General features: G+C 41.7%; 3 protein-coding genes across 4 annotated transcripts in view; 1 reads left to right on the top strand and 2 right to left on the bottom strand.

The window, feature by feature from the left end:
* tulp4a (TUB like protein 4a) overlaps positions 1–5,794 on the bottom strand; it is a 58,089-nt gene extending 52,295 nt beyond the window's left edge. The window contains exons 1-2 of the mRNA XM_038962294.1: positions 5,757–5,794; positions 3,330–4,694 (exon numbers count right to left, since the gene is read on the bottom strand). Coding sequence (XP_038818222.1) covers positions 3,330–3,581 — 252 coding nt within the window. The 5' untranslated portion in view covers positions 3,582–4,694; positions 5,757–5,794. The remainder of the gene's footprint in view (positions 1–3,329; positions 4,695–5,756) is intronic.
* A 1,269-nt stretch (positions 5,795–7,063) lies between these two features.
* Positions 7,064–12,500, top strand: mrps10 (mitochondrial ribosomal protein S10). 2 transcript variants are annotated; one of them, XM_038962752.1, is made up of 7 exons: positions 7,064–7,156; positions 7,390–7,451; positions 10,170–10,233; positions 10,528–10,667; positions 10,887–10,995; positions 11,241–11,330; positions 12,018–12,500. In XM_038962752.1, the coding sequence occupies exons 1-7, from the start codon at positions 7,085–7,087 to the stop codon at positions 12,207–12,209; spliced, it is 729 nt and encodes a 242-aa protein (XP_038818680.1). In that variant the 5' UTR covers positions 7,064–7,084; the 3' UTR covers positions 12,210–12,500. The 2 variants fall into 2 exon arrangements, with proteins under 2 accessions (XP_038818680.1, XP_038818681.1); XM_038962753.1 differs by having other exon boundaries at positions 7,077–7,156; positions 7,399–7,451.
* A 7,506-nt stretch (positions 12,501–20,006) lies between these two features.
* Positions 20,007–22,012, bottom strand: si:ch211-51e12.7 (uncharacterized protein LOC336335 homolog). Its single transcript, XM_038962868.1, has 3 exons — positions 21,920–22,012; positions 21,619–21,741; positions 20,007–21,156 (listed from the first exon to the last, which is right to left on the bottom strand). Exons 1-3 carry the CDS (start codon positions 21,982–21,984, stop codon positions 21,066–21,068), a joined length of 279 nt encoding a protein of 92 aa, XP_038818796.1. The 5' UTR covers positions 21,985–22,012; the 3' UTR covers positions 20,007–21,065.
* Positions 22,013–22,133: the final 121 nt, after the last annotated feature.

The following is a 22,133-nucleotide window of genomic DNA, read 5'->3' as shown; positions in this document are numbered from 1 at the left end:
CAGGGGCCTTGCTTTAACAAAGTTTACCATTTTCACGGTAGTGTCCAAAACGTCTTTCAAGCTGTCAGGCATTCTCTTGGCAGCAAAAGCCTCTCGATGGATGCTGCAGTGTACCCAAGTGGCATCGGGGAGCAACTGCTTGCGTTACCACTCCACTATGTCTCCCTGTCATGGCTTTTGCACCATCAGTACAGATACCAACACATCTCGACCACCTATGTCCATTTGATGTCACAAAGCTGTCCAGTACTTTAAAAATATCCTCTACTGTTGTCCTGGTTTCCAGTGGTTTGCAGAAGAGGATGTCTTCCTTAATTGACCCCTCATAAACGTAACGGACATATACCAGGAGCTGTGCCAGGCCCGCCACGTCTGTTGACTCATCCAGCTGTAACGCATAGAATTCACTGGCTTGTATGCGAAGCAGTAATTGTTTCAAAACATCTCTTGCCATGTCACTGATGCGTCGTGAAACAGTGTTGTTTGATGAAGGCATTGTCCGTATAGTTTTTTTGTCCTTTCCCCCCAGTATTGTCCCAGGAAGAATTTAGTCCTCCACAATAGTATGGGGCTTGCCTGTCCTAGCTACTCGGTAGCTCACCATATAATACGCTTCTAGCACCTTCTTATTAATGGTATCTGATGCTTTTATACATGTCTTACTACTTGAAAGTCGTCTTAATGGACATGTTTTGTTTCATCAAGTTGTGATATATGTGCAAAAGTACTAACACATATAACACACTGTGGCTGAGGAAAGGCACTACTCCCAATATAAGTGAACTCCAATTCAATGTAGTTCTCATCATATTTGCGCCTCTTCAATCGTCCAACGTCCCTGTCTGTTGTTCGGTGCTTTCCCAGGTAAGGGGGCAGTAGCTCTTCGACTGCATCAGATTCACAACTGTCAGTGTCCATGCTAGCTGGGCTAAAAACAAATGTAGAATTACTGATGCTAAGCATTGGATGTGCTCGTGGAAGCAGAACAACTTGTTTCGTCAACAGGTGCAGGTGTAGTACTGCTGGTAGTAGCAGTAGTAACGTTACCAGTAGAGCTGGTATGTGTCTCTATGGACCAGGCCTTAGTTTTTTAAAACCATTTTCGAGCAAACGGAATGAGCAGAAGCTACTTTTGGCTACATATGGACCGTTTGTGGAATTCCCGCGAGAGAGTAACGGTTACTGTGATTGGATGTTAATTATTTGACTAGGCTACCTGTATTTGACATTGTGTTGTTATTTCGCTGAACACTAGATGGTTTAAATGAAACGAGGCTGCTCAGGGGAGAAAAAACCTCACCCAAATGTATAGCCCCGTTGGAAAATATAAATGGACTGTTTGAAAATGAAAATATTTGTTTTTGTAAAAAGATACAAATAATTAAAAAATATATATTTTTATAAATGTGAATCACATTTTTATTTGGCATACCCCCAGCGGCATTATGCGTACCCCAGTTTGGGAATACATGCTCTAACCCCTAGGCTACCTTCTAGGCTACCTGCCACCGCCCTATGTCATGACTAGGCTGCAGTGCAGTTCACCAGTGTGTGGAAATAAATATTTATAAATGGAAAGAAGTGGAGGGCAGTCAACCAACGTGAGTAGAGGTGCAATAAATATTGATAACCCATTTATTTGTCTCTGCCTGCAAATCTTCCAGCGCCTAAAGGGTAGGCTATAGGCTATGCAAAACGTAAGAAAAAGTGCAAGTGTCTGCTCTCATCATTCTTGCTGCTTCAAGTTCAGTAGCCATACCTCTCCTAGTTGGGCGTGCGAGATCAGGTGAGTGTCTGTTATCTATTAAATAGACTGGGATATATGCATGGCCAGAGAAGCACGGGGCAGTTATTTTCTAAGAAAATGAACTTCCTAAATATGATTAAGCTATAATTTAGTAGGGCTGGGACGATTCCAGTAGTCGCAATAATCGTTAGTATCATGGCACGGAAACAAAACACGAAGCCCGATTTAGCAGCCCTAATGTTAGAAACAAACATTATGTTGTCATAGAGTCACATGTATTTATTTTCCAAGATATAGCACACAATATTGTATAGGTCTGGGAATTGCCAGGGATCTCACGATATTATCGTGATACTTTGGTGCCGATGCGATATATATTGAGATGAAAATACTGTGATTTTATTGAGATTCGATGTTTCAAACATACTGCTCACCAAATGTCTGCTGCAGAGGGAAGAGAGAGCCATGAGAAAAACTAGTTTTGGGCCTCCCGAGTGGTGCAGCGGTCTAAGGCAATGCATCACAGTGCTAGCTGTGCCACTAGAGATCCTGGTTCGAGTCCAGGCTTTGTCGCAGCCGGGAAACCCATGGGGCGGCGCACAATTGGCCCAGCGTCATCCGGGTTAGGGGAGGGTTTGGCTGGCAGGGATGTTCTTGTCCCATCGCGCACTAGCGACTCCTGTGGCGGGCCGGGCACAGTGCACGCTGACACAGTCGCCAAATGTACGGTGTTTCCACCGACACAGTGGTGTGGCCGGCTTCCGGGTTAAGAGGGCATTGTGTCAAGAAACAGTGCAGCTTGGCTGGGTTGTGTTTTGGAGGCAGCACGGCTCACGACCTTCGCCTCTCCCGAGTCCGTACGGGAGTTGCAGCGATGACAAGACAAGACTAACTACCAATTAAATACCACAAAATTGGGAAGAAAAAAGGGCAACAAAAAAACTAACAAAAAGACACTAAAAAAATAATACAATAATAAAGAGTTCTGATATAGCCCAGTAATACAGATAGCCTATATTATGATATAAATGGGTCACATGAGAAACTCTGATAATTTAACCTATTTCTTGGGTTCATTTTGCTCATTGTGATATTGCCTATAGGGTGTAAAATTGCTGGAACCATGGCTGCCAAACGAGCTGCGTCACATATGGCTAAAATAACATTTGTGGGACTGTGGTCACGCTCGGGACCAGTTCTTGCGGGAGTCAGTCAGTACTTCAGTCACTGTAGGGTTCCGCTCTAGTCAGCTGCTTTGTGGAATACTGACACAGCAGCTTGGTCCATCTGAACCACAGTAACCAACAGCCACTCTCCTCTCTTTTACACAGGAAACACAGTAATACGAGCTCACTGACTAACAATACCGTATATGAGAGTAATTAAATTGGTAATACGATGTTACTTTACCCAGACTTCAACATTTGAATGATATGAAACAAACTGTCTAATGTATTATTAGATGTTAGAAATCATGAAAAGCAAGATAAAAAATATTCTAAATACTTATGACATTTAGGATTCTATACTAACATTACTTCAATGTGCACATTTATAATCACAAAATAAACATATCTATTACCTCACTATTGTGTCCTCTCAGGTTGAAGTTGATCCTCTGTGGGGTAGTCCGATCCCTTCTGCAGTGGCTGGATGTGAACGTTACCCCGACAACCCCTCTCCCATTCCCTGTGGCAAGCCAGCCCTCCTCATAGTAGCGCCGCCGGCACACCGGCTTCTCCTTCTCGCTCTTGGGTACCCGGCCCTTCCATGACAGGCAGAGTATGTTGGAGTCGCTGCACAGGACGGGGCCATGCTCCACTGCGGCGAACATGCCTGCTGACCGCAACTCGTTCCACGATGAGGTATAAGAATCCTGTAGGTCGCGCCTTTTGGAAAGAATGGTGGTCCAGCTATGAGCGCTTCCACTCCGCTGCAGGCAAACTCGTGTCGGCACCGTGGAACAGACGCTGCATATTATTTGACGTTTTGGTAGTCTATTTAGGTGTTTGTTCCCATACGTTTTTAAGAAAATAGTCTGATCAGTTGTTGATCACCAAATTATCTAAATAACATGGTTGGCCAGTGGTGATTTCGTAGAAGATTGCATAAAAGTTCAAAGGCACACATTCAGGTCATTTCGATTTGTTAAATCAGTAAGTCCTGTCAATGTGATACTGACTCCATGAGTATTGACCACGGAGGTGAAAGATTAAAGTATTGGTCTATACATTGCGTACTACCAAATGTTATCCATGAACACATTTTTTTTTACTTAACATGAAGTGGAATTTTATAACTACAGTAGATCCGATCACAGGATAAGAAAACCTATTTTCCTTTGTTTGCAGTCGTAGGCTACAGTGCTGGAACAAGTTGGCAACTCAAAGCCAACTAAACTAACAACTTAACAAAGCTCCTCCAACAACTTTGAACTATGCAATAAGTTTAAAAAACATTCATTCTTGGAGCCTTGATTAGCCCTGTAAGAAACAAATTTGTTGAGTGCATGTCAAAAGGCAAATGTCAGAGCACTAAAAAAAACTCATAGAATGCAGGCATCAAATCTCAATTCCAAACCATCCACTGCTTCAATCTGGAGCATCCGATTATTCTGAATATGGTCCAATTCGGTGTGGCATCACTGCTGAACCGAACAACTGTTCTCCATGCGATGTATGAAATGGGACTCCTCACATCAGGGCTGTAATCATGAGTCCAAAACCAAATGTTTTGCAACTAAAACGAGAGTTTCTATTGGACAAACGCAGGTAGGGCCCTCCACGTTACGTTTGCGTCCGTTTAATAAACGTTTTGCAAAAGACTTGTTGTAATGAATAAACCCCAGCTGTCAACCCCAACCCGTGGGAGTGCTGCTTCTCCCAGCAACATCATTATGTCACCCAGCTTGCCTTCCAATCTATGTCGGGGATCCCGTCAAGGAGTGCTGTGAAAAATTGAGAAAAATAAACATTTTATATTGGGTGATCAAGGAGAAGATCAAGGAGAACTGATACCCCTGAGAAAATACAGCAGCAATAAATATGCCAAGACCAGCCCAAATGCGCCGTTTGTGTTCACATTGTTGAGACTCAGAGATAAATCTGAGATAGAAATCAAGAGCGCGAGAATGCATGGCGAATGGTCATAAAGACCACGACGCAAAAGGACAATAAAAAAACGACAAATATTGTTCGGCTGTGATCTGTGAAGCAACTCGATGGGAGGCACAACATTGGAGCTTTCCTTTGTCAAACGTATTGGCCATCCCGTTCGGTTTACAAATCATTGATTCAGACTATGTTCATATATAGATACATCAGCTAGTTAACAGCTCAGTGCCATAATTATCCACAACATAGCTATTCGATTTCCAATAAATAGCATACCCGTATAAACCCCTGCTAACTAACGTTAGTTTCCAGAATCAAGTTGGTTTAGCACCATAAACTGGGGATATTTCTTTATATACAAGTATTTGATACTTTGGTCTTTTGGCAGCACAGCCCAATCAGTGACGTTAGCTAACCTTAGCGAATAGCGGGCTAAATAACAGTGACCATATAATAATATCAATCCATTCTGCTAAATATTGGCAGCATTTGCATTAGCCAGCTAGCAATTTAGCAGCTTATTCACTACATACCTAAAGCGGGTAACTAAATGATTAATTACCTAGTTAACTAGTAAGCCACAGACAGAAATACCGGCATTGTCCCATTTTATCTGGACATTTTACAAATCACAAAACTAGTTAGCTAACGTTACCAACCACTAGCATCGGCATCTTCACTGTAAATTGGTTGGCTAGCTAGTTAGCTTACGTTAGCTAGTCAGTAGCCCGATAGAAAACTAGCTAGCTAGCCGTTTTGTTTTGAAAAGACTCGTTTGTGTGGCTAATTGCAATAACAGCAAGGGAGTAGGTATCGTTGTCAGTCTGCTAAAATCATGTGAGACCTAACGTCAATATCGCTGGATAAATATCAATGGACAATGAGAAACCGCTTACCTCTCGTCTCCCTTCCCTTGTCTTGTCTTGTGTTGTTGCTGAATGTACAGGGCAGGGCCTGTGCTGGGGCGCGTTCAGTAGGACGCAACGTTTTGGAACGTTCAGATAGAAATAGGCTATGTAGAACAAATAGGCCTCAGACACGTAGTGGCACATATAATTAGGAATGAAAATAATGGAATGTTCATTAACCTTCTTATGAAATAATAGAATGTTCATTAACCTTCTTATGACGGGATAAAGTTCAGACATTTTGGTCAGGAAGTTGGTCAAACATGGTTTGCCAGTGCTGTGATAAGATAGTGTAAAATAATGAATTTGAAGAATGTCTCTGCACTATATGTTGGTTAGCTAGCTAACCAGCCAGTTTTAAATTAATTGTTTTAATTTACTGCCAATATGTTAACATTCCATTCAAAAAGTGCAGTGAATCCACAACCTGAAAATCACTGGCTGAAATCACTTGATGATAGGATTTAGACAAGTTCTAAGTGCAACAAGTACTGATATTGTATCATATAATAGCACTTACAGTTTTCCAAGAAAACAAAAATGTTTACATTTATGGACTGTTTACATATTTTAGAGGCTATTTATACAGAACATTGATATAAAAGTTGTATAAACTGTATTTATAATTATATGACAATATTTTAGGTTGACAATAAATCTATGACACAATTTCTGATATATCAGATGCCTTACTTTTCCCCCCAGCATAAGTGAAATCAGGATTATGCCTCTACTGCCGTTCATTCCAATTAGACTGGTTTGGATTTCTCCCTGACCAATATGGCTGCCATTTTCAATCCATTCTGGAACTTTGAGAGTTTATGACCAAGGCCCTCTAGCAATGTTATATAATCTCTATGTAGAGGGATCGCATCAGGTCTATTCATGGCATTTCTATCGGCAACGTTTGACAACGTTTGGCAACTGAACGTGGCCTGGGCTACTGTATCACGTGACATACATGATTTGGTCCGCTACACCTCGTTTTCTGTAGATAAAAACAGCTAATATAGGAGACACGAATATCTTCAATCTACATTTTCTGAATTGCTTGAATATATGGAACAACATTTGAGAAAAGTACTTTTTATTGGCAGACCATAGTATGTGGCATGACTTAGTAAGATAATATTTTCTTTGCAAAATAGCACAAAGGTAGGTTCTAGAAGAAATTAGATGGCTAAATGTACCTATAACTTATACAAAATAAAACGATTAAACCTGTTATTACTCCGATTCCGAGGGAGGCAGCATTTCACCGCTTTCGTGGTCTGTCTGTCACTGAAGAAGATAACTGTCCCGCCCCCACAAAAATCATGGCGGCCCCCGTGGTAATCGGTCGAAATATTCGCACCTTCGGAAGGATATTCGTGGGAGTTTCACAATCGGTACAGTATTTACTATACTTAAGATTAAGTATATTTGCGTTGTCGTTATTAATGGGTTATCCACATGCATTTCTCTAATACACGAAGCTTATCGCACAGATTCTGCCTCTGCGTGTGAACTTAGTTAGCCAGCCAGCTCTGCTCTATGGCGTTTACTAACAACCTGGACCATAGCTAGCTACCTTGATCATGTTTTGTTAATTCACAGTTTTAGCTAATAACAATTTTACCAGTCTTTACAGGGATCAATAGGATTGAACGCTTGCAGATATCATGGGAGATCTACATTATTTCGGTATGTACCTAACTAACTAGCGGACTAAACTCAACTCCATTGTACATTTTTTTAAGTATTGACCATCATTTGTTGAAATCCATACTTTTTCAATAAACGTCAAATACAACCACCGAGCCCTTGGCCTAAGTAATCGGAGACGTGCACATTTGCACTGACTTGCCATCTTTGAGAAACAGAAACGAGCAAACAGTCGGTTTAAATGAACGTTTATTGAAAAATGTGGGATTTCAGCAAACAAAGGCACACAACTACAGAGGGTAAACATTTAATTATAAAAAAAACATTTGTAAAGTATTGACCTTGGTTACAGGCGATATTCACACTGAGCTAAAGGGTAGAGCTGCCGCTTTCAAGGTGCGGGACTCTAACCCAGAAGCTTATAAGAGATCCTGCTATGCCCTCCAACGAACCATCAAACAGACAAAGCGTCAATACAGGGCTAAGATTGAATCATACTACACCGGCTCTGACGCTTGTCTTATGTGTCAGGGCTTGCAAACTATTACAGACTACAAAGGAAGGCACAGCCACGAGCTGCCCAGTGACATGAGCCTACCAGAAGAGCTAAATCACATCTATGCTCGCTTGGAGGCAAGCAACACTGAAGCATGCATGAGAGCAGCTGTTCCGGACGACTGTGTGATCACTCTCTCCGTAGCCTACGTGAGTAAGACCTTTAAACAGGTCAACATTCACAAGGCTGCGGGGCCAGACGGATTACCAGGACGTGTGCTCCGGGCATGTGCTGACCAACTGGCAGGTGTCTTCACTGACATTTTCAACATGTCCCTGATTGAGTCTGTAATACCAACATGTTTCAAGCAGACCACCATAGTCCCTGTGCCCAAGAACACAAAGGCAACCTGCCTAAATGACTACAGACCCGTTGCACTCACGTCCGTAGCCATGAAGTGCTTTGAAAGGCTGGTAATGGCTCACATCAACACCATTATCCCAGAAACCCTAGACACACTCCAATTTGCATACCGCCCAAACAGATCCACAGATGATGCAATCTCTATTGCACTCCACACTGCCCTTTCCCACCTGGACAAAAGGAACACCTATGTGAGAATGCTATTCATTGACTACAGCTCAGCGTTCAACACCATAGTACCCTCAAAGCTCATCAGTAAGCTAAGGATCCTAGGACTAAACACCTTCCTCTGCAACTGGATCCTGGACTTCCTGACGTGCCGCCCCCAGGTGGTGAGGGTAGGTAGCAACACATCTATCACGCTGATCCTCAACACTGGAGCCCCCCAGGGGTGCGTGCTCAGTCCCCTCCTGTACTCCCTGTTCACCCACGACTGCATGGCCAGGCACGACTCCACCATCATTAAGTTTGCAGACGACAACAGTGGTAGGCCTGATCAACAACGAGACAGCCTACAGGGAGGAAGGAGGTCAGAGACCTGGCCGGTTGGTGCCAGAATAACAACCTCTTCCTCAACGTAACCAAGACTAAGGAGACAACAGGAAAAGGAGGACCGAGCACATCCCCATTCTCATCGACGGGGCTGAAGTGGAGCAGGTTGAGAGCTTCAAGTTCCTTGGTGTCCACATCACCAACAAACTAGAATGGTCCAAACACACCAAGACAGTTGTGAAGAGGGCACGACAAAGCCTATTCCCCCTCAGGAAGCTAAAGATTTGGCATGGGTCCTCAGATCCTCATAATGTTCTACAGCTGCAACATCGAGAGCATCCTGACTGATTGCATCACTGCCTGGTACGGCAAATGCTCGGCCTCCGACCGCAAGGCACTACAGAGGGTAGTGCGTACGGCCCAGTACATCACTGGGGCTAAGCTGCCTGCCATCCAGGCTAAGCTGCCTGCAATCCAGAGGAAGGCCTTAAAAATTGTCAAAGAACCCAGCCACCCCAGTCATAGACTGTTCTCTCTACTACCGCATGGCAAGCTGTACCGGAGTGCCAAGTCTAGGACAAAAAGGCTTCTCAACAGTTTTTACACCCAAGCCATAAGATTCCTGAACAGGTAATCAAATGGCTACCTGGACTATTTGCATTGTGTGCCAACCAACCCCTCTTATGCTGCTGCTACTCTCGGTTTATCATATATGCATAGTCACTTTAACTATACATTCATGTACATGCTACCTCAATTGGCCTGACCAACCAGTGCCCCCGCACTTTGGCTAACCGGGCTATCTGCATTGTCCCGCCACCCGCCAACCCCTCTTTTTAGGCTACTGCTATTCTCTGTTTATCATATATGCATAGTCACTAGTCACTTTAACCATATCTACATGTACATACTACCTCAATCAGCCCGACTAACCGGTGCCTGTATGTAGCCTCGCTACTGTTATTTGTCACTGTCTTTTTACTGTTTTATTTCTTTACTTACCTATTGTTCACTTAATACATGTTTTTGTTGGTTAGAGCCTGTAGGTAAGCATTTCACTGTAAGGTCTACACCTGTTGTATTTGGCCCACGTGATAAATAAACTTTGATTTGGTTGGGCTAATCAATGTAGTCAGAACTGAATTCCACAAAGCCTGGTCTCTACTCAACTCTGTTGGCGGAGTTCATTAGAAACTTTATTCACTATGGAGTTGCGTTTAGTCAGCTACTAGCTTTCTAGCTATAGTCTTCAAGTGTAAAATCCATATAGTGAGCGTTTACTACTTGTCAATCCTATAGCTAACTAATCCAACTCCATTTTCACCTTCTCCATTCTCCTACAACAGCCCTCTCCAGTTGCCTGCAGCCTGCCTCCACACTGGAACCTTCTCTTCCTCTCTTCCCTCATCTGTGAGTCATCCTGTTTTATTTTTGACACTCCCAGTACAGCGCCACTAGCCTTGATGCCCCCAGCACTATTGTGCCAATAGCCTTGACGGTGTCTCTGTGTGGTTTCGGCTTTACTCCTTCAACACCTTGTCTACATCGCCTTGATGCACTGTTAGTCTATAACTAGGACCCTGAGTTTTCATTGTCAGATCACATGGCCAGGAAAAAGTCAGTACCCTATATAGAGCATGGATGACAAACACTATTCTGCTGAACTTTTATCTAGTAAATTACACATTTCTCTTTTCCTTCCAGGTGATTGTCACAGAGGAGCCGGACACGCTGTACCAGAAGGTGTCTGTGCTGGTGAAGGGCCATGACAAAGCAGTCCTGGACAGCTATGAGTTCTTCGCCATCCTGGCTGCCAAAGAGCTGGGAGTCACTCTGGGCAAAGTGTGAGTTGACATTAAGGGGTGTTAAGCTGTTACTGTCACATCAGTTTATTATGTTCCCATCTCTGAGTTGTCCTTTGACTAAATGAGCACAGAGCATCTCTAACCCACTTTTACATTTAGATAGCAGTGCCAATCTGCTTTGATGATGCTCAATGTTTTTGTTTTCTCACTGTGGGACACATCTCACTCAAAAGGCTGTCTATTTTCTTTTTGCACTAGATTTGAGCCTCCAAAGAATATTGAGCGGCTGACACTTCTGAAATCTGTCCACATCTTCAAGAAACACAGGGTCCAGTACGAAATGAGGACACACTACCGCTGCATAGAGGTGAGGCAAACAGTCTTCTTCCACCCTTAAGTTCCAACAAATGCCTCTTCTCTCATCTTTTTCAGAACTAGAACATACCATTGGGGATTGTTTCCACTCCTATTGATTCTGTTAGAACTCCTGAAGAGTCAATGGATTCATAGGGTTTATTTCAAGATGAGATGGATGGCTATAGGGAAGGTTCAATGGACTGATACAGGGGGTCAGTGGTATGTCTACATCCCCTTTTCATCTCTCTCCCTTAGCTCTCTCGTGTGACTGGATCTACTGCACAGGTGTACCTGGAATACATACAGAGGAATCTGCCAGAGGGTGTGGCCATGGAGGTGACCAAGGTAAGATTGAGAAGATGTTACAGGTCCTGGGTAGATTTTCCTTTCTACAAATTTATTTTACATTTGTGTCCCCTTTTTTCCGACACCAAATACAAACATACACATAATAAAGGCCGTCCATTGTAAATAAGAATTTGTCCTTAACTGATTTGCCTAGTTAAATAAAAATATGAATAACTTTCAAACGCACACAAAAAACGTCTACATCTCTTCTGCCCAGACACACATGCTCGCACCCCATCCCTAGTGCCTCCATTATTGTTTGCCACATGGCCTTCGCCCATGCTATTTCAATAATAAATCTTTAGATGTTTCCATTGTGTTAATGATGGTGGATTGATTGATTTTTCCACGTTTTTAAATAAATGTTTTTTCAAGATGAGTGAGAAGAAAATAATCGTCCAGCCCATTGGGTATTTCACTACAACCCCATATGCCATGTCTTGAAATATGCAGGGTCTGAATAGGTTCCATGGTATAGCTAAGTCAACCACAATGTCAACCATCTACAATTTGTCATTTTTTATTTTTTTTGCTTTGTTATGCCGTCTTATGTAATCAGGAATAAGATCAGTCATATGCCTTAATCTGTTTTGGATATGATAAAGTATTTAGCATTCTTATATACACACACTCAAATTTGAAAGTACGACTCCACTTCTGGTTGTAATATCTGTCTATCTTTAGACCTCCATGGAGAAGGTTCCAGAGCATATCCTGGAACCTATGTGGAACGACCCGCCAACTGAAGAGAAGCCCAGCCACATACATAAGCTGCTTATCTCAGCACCCAATCAAGACGACAGAACCTCCAGCCCTGAGACCGGTCCAGAGAATATGCTTGTTGACAATGGTCAGCCAGAGCAAGGCGCTGCATAGATGATCTGATCAACTTCTGAACAAATAGTTAGTGTAACTGTGCGGCCCCTAGCTCAGGCCAACCCTCATGAACAAGCAGTGACTCCGTATCAGGGCATCCTCCACAAAAGCAAGAACTGAAACTGACTCAGTCCAGAGAGATGGTCAGTAGTCATCTGCTCTCTGAGTTAAGCTTATGCTGCTCATTTTAGTTGGCTTTCTTTTTCTTGTAATGTCCAAATTTCTGTACTCCAAAAGACTACAAGATGTATGTTATGTATGTTTTGTTATTAAACTATTAATTATCATGTCTATCTTTGTTTGACGATGTGTTCTTTGGAATACTGGTACCATGTGCAAGTCAGTTGGATTCATAACTGTTTTCACAACATAAATTAAGATATTTTGAGAGTTATTTGCCAGATAAAGAAGGATTATGTTGGATGTAACGTATGCACCATAGCAGACTGGCTTTCTTGATGAGTATTGATTTGGTTTGCTTTGTGTCGTTCTGTAATCAGTATAGAAGGCCAACACACAAAATGAATTGAGATGTTTATTGAAGAACAGCAATACACAAACTGGAAATGATTGCATTGAATTAGAATATATATTTTTAACATACTCACCACAATGGCTACTGATTATGAATTTCAGATCCTTTCCTTATTCTGACCAAATGAAAGGCCTGTGCTTCATGTTATATAAGCAGTTGTCCTAGTAAAATTCCCTTCATTTAATCAACATGGTCACTTCCTCTGGCTGCTCTACATAAAAACCTCTGATCCGGCCCCTACCCCTGGATCCAGATGAGTCATACGTAAGAAGACAACGCACAGCCATTAATCATATTGACCTCTGAGTCATCTCAACCTTGGGTGGAGATGAGTGAGGAAGCTTGGATCGCTTTAAAGTCTTTGCTGCAGTTGACTCGGGCAACGTTAAGGTCCTTTCTGCTGTCCTTATGTCAAGTATGTATATTTTATATTTCAGTGCCATATTGATCATTTGTACTGACATAGGCTATGGACTGGTGGTAATCTATTAAAGGCCCAGTGCAGTCGAAATTCAGTTTTTCTTGTGTTTTGTATCATATTGTACAACAGTTGATGAAACTAACACTGTAAAAATGTGATCTGTGTTATTTCCTGATAGTTGCTGGTCGAAAATACAATCTACACAGGACCTTCTAATCAGCAGGTTTGCATCGGCGGAGGTTTGGGCTTTCCATGGTGATATTACCATGCAGTAAATTGGTTAAAGTTGCACTATGTAGAAATCAATCTGCCATTTCCTGGTTGCTAAAACTCATATACAGTGCATTCAGAAAGTATTCAAACCCCTTGACTTTTTCCACATTTTGTTATGTTACAGCCTTACTCTAAAATGGATTAAATAATTCCCCCCCCCCCCCCCCCCCCCTCATCAATTTACACACACTACCCCATAATGACAAAGCAGAAACAGGTTTATAGAAATTAGCAAATGTATAATTAAAAAAACAACATATATTTACGTAAGTAATTCAGACCCTCACCTCAGTACTTTGTTGAAGCACCTTTCACAGCGATTACAGCCTTGAGTCTTCTTGGGTACACTAAAACTTAGGGGTACAACAAGGGTTCTTCTATGATCCTAAAAGTTCCTTGAAGAACCTTAGGGTTCTTGGCTCTGAAAAATGCCCCCAAAATGTTCTTCAAGAACCCAAAAGGAGGTGGGGTTCATTGAGGAACCAACTTAGGTTCCTGCAAGAATCCCCACCAACTAACTGCCCAACTGAAAGATTTGGATTTGAATTTGAGATGACAGCAGGTGCAGGCACTTAACTGAAAAATGTTAAGATCTCCTCAATGTAAGGTAAGGCTTCTCCCTTGAATGATCTAAATTTATATTGTTATGATCATACCATCTATCTTTTCATATTTGTACAAATGGCAGTGTTTGACACTTTGTCCATTTTCTAAAACAGAAAATGGACACAATTCAATGGATATCATCCAACAACGAAGTAAGAATATATTAAAGGCTATAGCTGCATTGGGTGTAGATGACTGAACTGCTCACTTTTGTGTGTGTCTGAGTCTGCAGGTATACAGACCAGGAGGCACACAAAGGTATTGGTATGTTTTGCAGATCACATGTATCATCTACAGTTAATTTTGTTTTCTCTAAAACCAGATAGGACTTGGTCACAGCAGCCTCCCTTATCTCTTCAATGGAAATCCCAGAGGCCTCTACATTATTTACAAGGTATTTGTATAAAAAACATTATCAAAAGTGAAAAGTAATTTTTCCATTCACATTTATCATAAAAACCAAGGTATGAATACTGACTGCCATGTGCAATTTTTTTTAAAAATCTGTATAATTGCAATTTTTGGGATTCACACACTTCACCCTCCCTACAACTCTGATGAGTATAACAGGAAACCTGTTCGATCACCGTGCACTGCCAAATCTGGCTATGGATACGGAGAACATCAACACATTAACATCAACATGCCGGAGGATATACCCATTAGACTTGGGGCTCGGCTGGGCGTTTACCTCATATTTAGATTTTTAAATTCTGTTTTCCCTCTAAAATATTAATAAACACCGACAACTGAAATATTGTGTTATTATTATGTGTATTATTATTAATAATAGGGCAAGGGGGAGTTCAAAAATGTACCCAAAAAGGTACCTCAAAAGGTTATTTGAGGATTCATTAAAAGGGTTTCTTTTGAAGAACCATTTTAAAAGGGTTCTTCGAAGAACTTAGAGGTTCCCCCCACAGTTTCAATTTGAAGAACCCCTAAAGGATACTCCAGGAACCTTTTCTTTTTAGAGTGTATGACGTTACAAACTTTGCACACCTGTATTTGGGGAGTTTCTCCCAATCTCTGCAGATCCTCTCAAGCTCTCAGGTTGGATGGTGAGCGTTGCTGAACAACTATTTTCAGGTCTCTACAGAGATGTTCAATCGGGTTCAAGTCTGGACTCTGGCTGGGCCACTCAAGACTTGTCCTGAAGCCACTCCTGCATTGTCTTGGCTGTGTGCTTAGGGTTGTTGTCCTGTTGGAAGGTGACCCTTCGCCCCAGTCTGAGGTCCTGAGCGCTCTGGAGCAGGTTTTCATCAAGGATCTTTCTGTACTTTGCTCCGGTCATCTTTCCTTCAATCCTGACTAGTATCCCAGACCCTGCCGCTGAACAACATCCCCACAGCATGATGCTGCCACCACCATGCTTCACTGTAGGGATGGTGCCAGGTTTCCTCCAGACGTGAAGCTTGGCATTCAGGCCTTTCCAAATCATGTCCAATCAATTGAATTTACCACAGGTGGACTCCAATCAAGTTGTAGCAACATCTCAAGGATGATCAATGGAAACAGGATACACCTGAGCTCAATTTTGAGTCTCATAGCAAAGGGTCTGAATACTTGTGTAAATCAGGTATTTATGTTTTTATTTGTAATAAATCTACAAACATTTCTATACACATTTTGGAATTATGGGGTATTGTGTGTAGATTGATGAGGGGGAAAAAATATTTGATCCATTTTAGAACACAGCTGTAACGTAAGAAAATGTGGAAAAAGTCAAGGGGTCTGAATACTTTCCTAAGGCTCTGTACTGAACAAAAATATAAACGCAACATTCAATTATTTCAAATATTTTACTTAGTTACAGTTCATATGAGGAAATCAATTAATTGAAATAAATTCTTTAGGCCCTTATCTATGGAGTTCACGACTGGGAATACAGATCTGTTGGTCAGAAAACTAGTCAGACCATTTGCCTCATGCAGTGCGACACATTTCCTTTGCATAGAGTTGATCAGGCTGTTGATTGTGGAATGTTTTCCCACTTCAATGGCTGTGCAAAGTTGCTGGATATTGGCGGAATCTGGAACACGCTGTCGTACACGTAAATCCAGAGCATCCCAAACATGCTCAATGGTTGACATGTCTTGTGAATATGCAGGCCAGGAATTGTGTGCAGATCCTTGTGACATGGGGCTGTGCATTATCATGCTGAAACATGAGGTAATGGCAGCAGATGAATGGCATGACAATAGGCCTCTGGATCTCGTCACAGTATCTCTGTGCATTCAAATTGCCATCGATAAAATGCAATTGTGTTCGTTGTCCGTAGCTTATGCAGGCCCATACAATAACCCCAATGCCACCATGGGGCACTCGGTTCAGAACGTTGACATCAGCAAACCGGTCGCCAAAATGACTTCATACACGTGATCTGCAGTTGTGAGGCCGGTTGGATGTACTGCCAAATTCTCTACAATGATGTTGGAGGCGGCTTATGATAGAGAAATTAACTTTCAATTCTCTGGCAACAGCTCTGGTGGACATTCCTGCAGTCAGCATGCCAATTGCATGCTCCCTCAAAACTTGAGACATCTGTGGCATTGTGTTGTGTGACAAAATTGCATATTTTAGCGTGGCATTTTATTGTCCCCAGCACAAGGTGCACCTGTGTAATGATCAGGTGGATGGATTATCTTCGCTAAGGAGAAATGCTCACTAACAGAGATGTACACACATTTGTACATAACATTTGAGAGAAATAAGATTTTTTTGTGTATTGAACATTTCTGGGATCTTTTATTTCAGCTCATGAAACATGGGACCAACACTTTACATGTTGCGTTTATATTTTGTTAAATGTAGTATAAGATAGTACAATCTAAACCGCTGTGAATATACTTTCCAAAACCAAAAATATTGTTTCAGCTGTTTTAAGCTCATGTACAAAACCAAAAGTAAAAGACACAAAAACAGCATTTAAGAACGGAAGGATAGAAATAGCTCACATAGAACAACAGCTCTACCGCTTCTTGGACTTGCTTTCAAGTAGAATGATAGATCTATAACTCACATTTCTATGTGAATTTGGTCGTCGCCCAAAAAGTTACATATTTCCACTTGACCAATAACAAAGTGAGTTCCAAAGCTCTTCCAATAACAGCTAGTTTTAAGTTTCCCCCTCCCCACTAAGACCACTCCCAGACAGTCCTTGCTAAATTTTTGCTTGAGAAATAGTTTTTGCTAAAAAGCTATTTTTGTCAATTTGAATGGAAATCTATTACAGTATGGTACTTAATTGTTACCCAGAAATAATTTAATATTGACATAAAAACGTCTGCTTTGGGCCTTTAAATCATCTATTGACGATTGGGCCATTACGATAATGCTGAGCCGCAGGGCACCGGGCAATGGCCTGGCACGTCATCGAGCGAAAGCGGGGAGGGAGGAGCGCCATTCTGAAATCTAACAGTAATCTGTGCCGCTCAATAATTTTGTCAACAAGGCAGCATGGTGCATCGTCCAGAAACATACATATTTTACATAAAATAAATGTTTGAATTTTCTAACTATTTTTCATTGGGATGGCAGATAAATATTTTTTTATCCAAAGCGATCACTTTTGCATGGGAAAACCCAGAATCCTACTAATTACTACACGTGATTAATTAATTCACTAAATGTCGAGCCGATTGCGCCGTGGGCTTTGAACAGGGCACCTGGCTCACGCCCAGGAGGCAGCCCGGTTACAAATCCCATGAAATCTACTTTCAGCCGATGCAAAACATGCCTACACGGCCGCGATTAATTGACACCCTCATTGACTGAACGTAATAATCAACACTTAACAAAACCCACTTAAACCCTGTAATTTACATATGGAAATCATTATTACCATAATTATCATATTGCTAAAAACATACCTTAGCTTATGGCTCTTTGTGTGCTTCAGTGTCCTTTATGTACATTCATGTTTGGATGTAAGATATACCATAGCGTTGTACCTAAAAAGGCAATTCATTGATGTATTACAAAATACATCTAAAGACAACAGAAACAATAGGCAATGTTCTCCCTTTTCCTTTCTGCCTCACCTGCTTCAAAAGAATGTAGATTGACCATGGTTTCCAGACTTTCTCTCCATTTCCATCCTGTAAAAGAGAATCTCCAAGATTCAAAGGGAGGGAGGGGAGGGATTTGGACACCAGGAGTCTCAATTTAGAGGGGGGGTGGGGGGAGTTCTTGGGGTCTGCTGCCTTCCGAAGCACTAAACCCCCCTTCTGGAGACAACAACAGTCAGTCTGTCATTATCACAGTTAAAAGCAGAGGGGATTCCAAAAGAAGACTGGGAGAGAGGGCAGCAGAGAAGCATTGGTTCATAGGAAGGGGATAGAGATGTACAGAGGGGGAAAGGTGCAACACCTGCCTACTGTTTTTTTCTGAAGCACAGTGTGTGTCACAGGAGGTTGGTGGCACCTTAATTGGGGAGGACGGGCTCGTGGTAATGGCTGGAGCGGAATTAGTGGAATGTTATTAAATACATGGTTTCCATGTGTTTGATGCCATTCCATTGGCTCCGTTCCAGACATTATTACGAGCCATCCTCCCCTCAGCAGCCTCCACTGTTGTGTGTGTACTGGATTAGGTGCTGCGCGGTCCTGCTCTGTGTCTACATGGACTCATTGAGTATGCACTTTTTCTGCTTTTCAGAAGTAATGCCATATGCTTGTTTTGTCAGCATTATGTACTGTTCATTAATAATAAATGTCTATCCATATGATTGCATATATTCATTACCTTTCTCTAACTCTCTGCATTACTTCTGCATTGTATCTAGGCATTGTATCATGTAAAAACTACAAAGTCAGCATAAATCCATAACAACTGGATTATTCACTTTATTTGTAATATCTGTGTGTTTATCATCTTTAATGACTCGAAGGGTGGCACCAGTAAAACAGTGTTTATTAGATAACAATATGCTGATAATACACTGTGCTTGATCTCGTTTGGGTTTCAAGTGTACTGTATGTATGAGGTCGGTGTTGCACCTTTACATGCAACTGCAACAGACTGGGGTAGATTAACTAATGACAATCAAGAGAGAACAAATATTTTATGTAAAACGTTTATCAAAGATATAGAACAGTGGGATGTGCTTGTGTCACTCAATCCCTTGTCCTCCTCTGGGATCTATGGTAGAGACTAAAGCATATTCTACATTGTGAATTTGGCCGATTACAACTCCTATGGGGGATAATGTCCTCCTTTTAAACAGACTACCATTGGAATTCTGTCTGGAAGTTGTTATTGATACGGAGGAAACATTTCAGTACGGTACATTTCTAGAGTGGAATGTCCGTTGGTCAAATCTCACCTGGTTGGGTTTGTTGGCTCATTCAGAGTGTTCCATGTGTCAAAGGCATTTCTACTGCATATAGTGCTCTTCGGAATAACATTACTGCATAGTTGCACTGCTTTCTCAAGTCATTTATGGTGTGCATTATTGTAGCTTTCAGCCCTCAGCGTGACTATAAAATATTTTTCTTTCTGTGTGATCATTTCCAAACTCTCCTGACCCATTTTCACTTTTACAGTTAAGACTTTCCCATAAGAGTTCTTGGTCCTCCAACTTCATCTTAGCAAATATGACAATGTGACCTTACATTCATGTCAAGGTATGCATCAGTGTTGCATTATATATGTGTATGTGTGCAGCAAAAATATCAATTGCATTAAAACTGATTCAAGCAAATTCATTCATAATGTGCTGTTTGTGTTTCAGTGATAACTCAGCAATTGTCTGAGTGGGACCATTACCATAACAACAGCAGTGTAGCCACTGTGTAACTTTATAGTATAATAACATTGTTGTCCATTCTCTTTATTAAATTACAGTCATGTTGTGTCAAGTTGACTCTCAGACTTGGACTTTAAAAAAACAATAAAAAGAGCAGTTCAGTTAAGTTTTACTTTTATTTTTTTCCTTCACGACTACGTCATAGTTGTTACTGTTTTCCAAAAGTACATCCACAAATCCACAAAGTTATGTCAGTTACAGTAAGTATAACGTATGATAACACTTCAAAACTTAACACACTGAATAGTAAGTATCTTAGACTAAACTGAAGCAATTACTTGTTTCGTAATTTGCTTTGAAATATACTGTAAATGCTGCTAGTATATATACTATATATTTGTTATATTATTTCAATATAGTATTAATTTAAGTTCTTTAGTCATTCCACAATATAGATTGCTGAACACAAGCATGAATTGTTCCAAATAGCAATATGCATTAACTTAAAATAGCTGCACATTAATCATATAAAAATGTCACGTAAAATAATCATGAATACTTGACATGAAAAATATTGTCTTTCACTTAAGAATGTGTATGTGAGTCTAAACAGCTTTTGCTGTAGTTGTGTACTGCTTGGTGAAGTTGTAATACAAAAGTATATCCACGTAACAAAAGGGAAAGTTAGGGAGGTCCAAGGTGTAAGAAACTAGTGCTAGTAACTGGTGCTTGAGGGCTGTTGCACATTGCTTTCTTTTTTCTTTCTTTCTTGCCTTCTTTTCTTTCTCACTCACACACAATGTGTAATTTCTCTTTTTATTAGGGTCAGATATTCCTTAAGGTTCACAGAGTGACCACCACAAGACCACATGACATCTAAGGGATTTGAATATCAACACTTATCATCCCTTTGGGACTCTTTTTTTAATCATATTTTCATTCTCTCAATACTATACAACTTTGTCCTAATACCAAGAGCACATTTTTTTCTAATAACAAAAGTTACAATGAAAGTGAGAATGCCTTTATGTACTGTTAAGGTCTGAGGCATTTAAGTGTCCACTTGTTGATTCACATCTTCTCCTCTGGTATACGATATCAATATCCAGATATTTGGCTACAGGGTGTTCCATAAGGATGTTTAAAAAGGGGTCTTCTTTTTATGACACATATTAAGGTGCTCTTAGCTCAGTTTAGCCACCCCAGCCCAGTAGGCTTGCTGCTATAGACTGTAAAGCTCTCTGTTACTGTATTATTTTAGGGCAGGCTGCGTTAAAACCGTCGGCCACCAGGGGGCCCTGGCCACCTCTGGCCTCTGCCAGGTGGGGGATGATGAGGAGGAGAAGCTGGTCCATTGTGGTAGCTGTGTAAAAGGATAAAATCACACATTGGATTCTCGTGCTCTGCCACCAGGGTGTACACTCTGATAGCAGTGTGTACCCCCTCTCATCTCTTCCACTGCACTGGAGGCTCTCCCCCTTTCAGCTACTCACTGTGTTGATCACAAATCTCTTTCATGCACTATTTAAAACTGTGGGTCCAAAACTTTGAGCAGGGTTTAAGATTTACTAGGATTTATTCATGTTTCCTTAACCTTTTTTTTCATTGTTATTCACCATTTGATGCTATTTGATTAACCGTACCATTGCTAAGCGCGAAGAAGAGGCATTAAATGTGATTCACATCAATTGAGACAAAGAGTTTGGGAAATTAGAGGACATAGGGAAGAAAGAGGAGACAAGCTGTATGTGTTATAACAGTTGTAGAGAAGGAGGGAGGGAGGAATGGAGTGAGTGGTTGATGTACATGTTAATAAACATCTTACCCTCTGGGGCCCCTGGGGTGGAAGTGGCGTGGGGGTCCGGGGGACATGCCTCTTCCTCTGGGGTGTGGTGGGTGCCCTCTAAAACCAGGGTGGCCCAGGGGGGGAGGCGGAGGGGGGCCGTGTCTATGGTGGGAAGGGTTCAGTGATTTCAAGAGCAAGTTAAAAACACCAACTAACAACAAGGACATTATATGATTTGATTTATGATCGTTTATCAATAATGAACTGATGAACACTCTTGATAACATTATGAATGGCAACTTATCTACTGAATGACTCGTATGTGGCTGGTAGGCTTTACCTGTGCATTGGTGGGTAGGGGCCTCTCAGGTGCATGGGTGGGGGTGGAGGAGGACCCATGCCCATAGGTCCGCCTCTCCCTATAGGACCGCCCCTTCCCATAGGACCGCCCCTCCCCATCGGACCGCCCCTCCCCATCAGACCGCCCCTCCCCATCAGACCGCCCCTCCCCATAGGCCCGGCCCTCCCCATCAGAGCGACCCTCCCTCCTCTCC

The sequence above is a fragment of the Salvelinus namaycush genome, chromosome 24 (assembly GCF_016432855.1).
Source record: "Salvelinus namaycush isolate Seneca chromosome 24, SaNama_1.0, whole genome shotgun sequence".
NCBI classification, from domain to species: Eukaryota; Metazoa; Chordata; class Actinopteri; order Salmoniformes; family Salmonidae; genus Salvelinus; species Salvelinus namaycush.
The sequence above is the reverse complement of the archived record's forward strand: the minus strand, read 5'-3'. Positions and strand labels throughout refer to the sequence as shown.

Excerpts from the sequence above, each read along its gene's own strand:
- mrps10 (XM_038962752.1), top strand. The coding sequence starts at position 7,085 with ATGGCGGCCCCCGTGGTAATCGGTCGAAATATTCGCACCTTCGGAAGG. Across the intron at positions 7,452-10,169 it reads GGGAGATCTACATTATTTCG|CCCTCTCCAGTTGCCTGCAG; the intron begins GTATGTACCTAA and ends CTCCTACAACAG. Across the intron at positions 10,996-11,240 it reads CACACTACCGCTGCATAGAG|CTCTCTCGTGTGACTGGATC; the intron begins GTGAGGCAAACA and ends TCTCTCCCTTAG.
- si:ch211-51e12.7 (XM_038962868.1), bottom strand. The coding sequence starts at position 21,984 with ATGGGCATGGGTCCTCCTCCACCCCCACCCATGCACCTGAGAGGCCCC. Across the intron at positions 21,742-21,919 it reads CCCTACCCACCAATGCACAG|ACACGGCCCCCCTCCGCCTC; the intron begins GTAAAGCCTACC and ends TTCCCACCATAG. Across the intron at positions 21,157-21,618 it reads CACCCCAGGGGCCCCAGAGG|CTACCACAATGGACCAGCTT; the intron begins GTAAGATGTTTA and ends CCTTTTACACAG.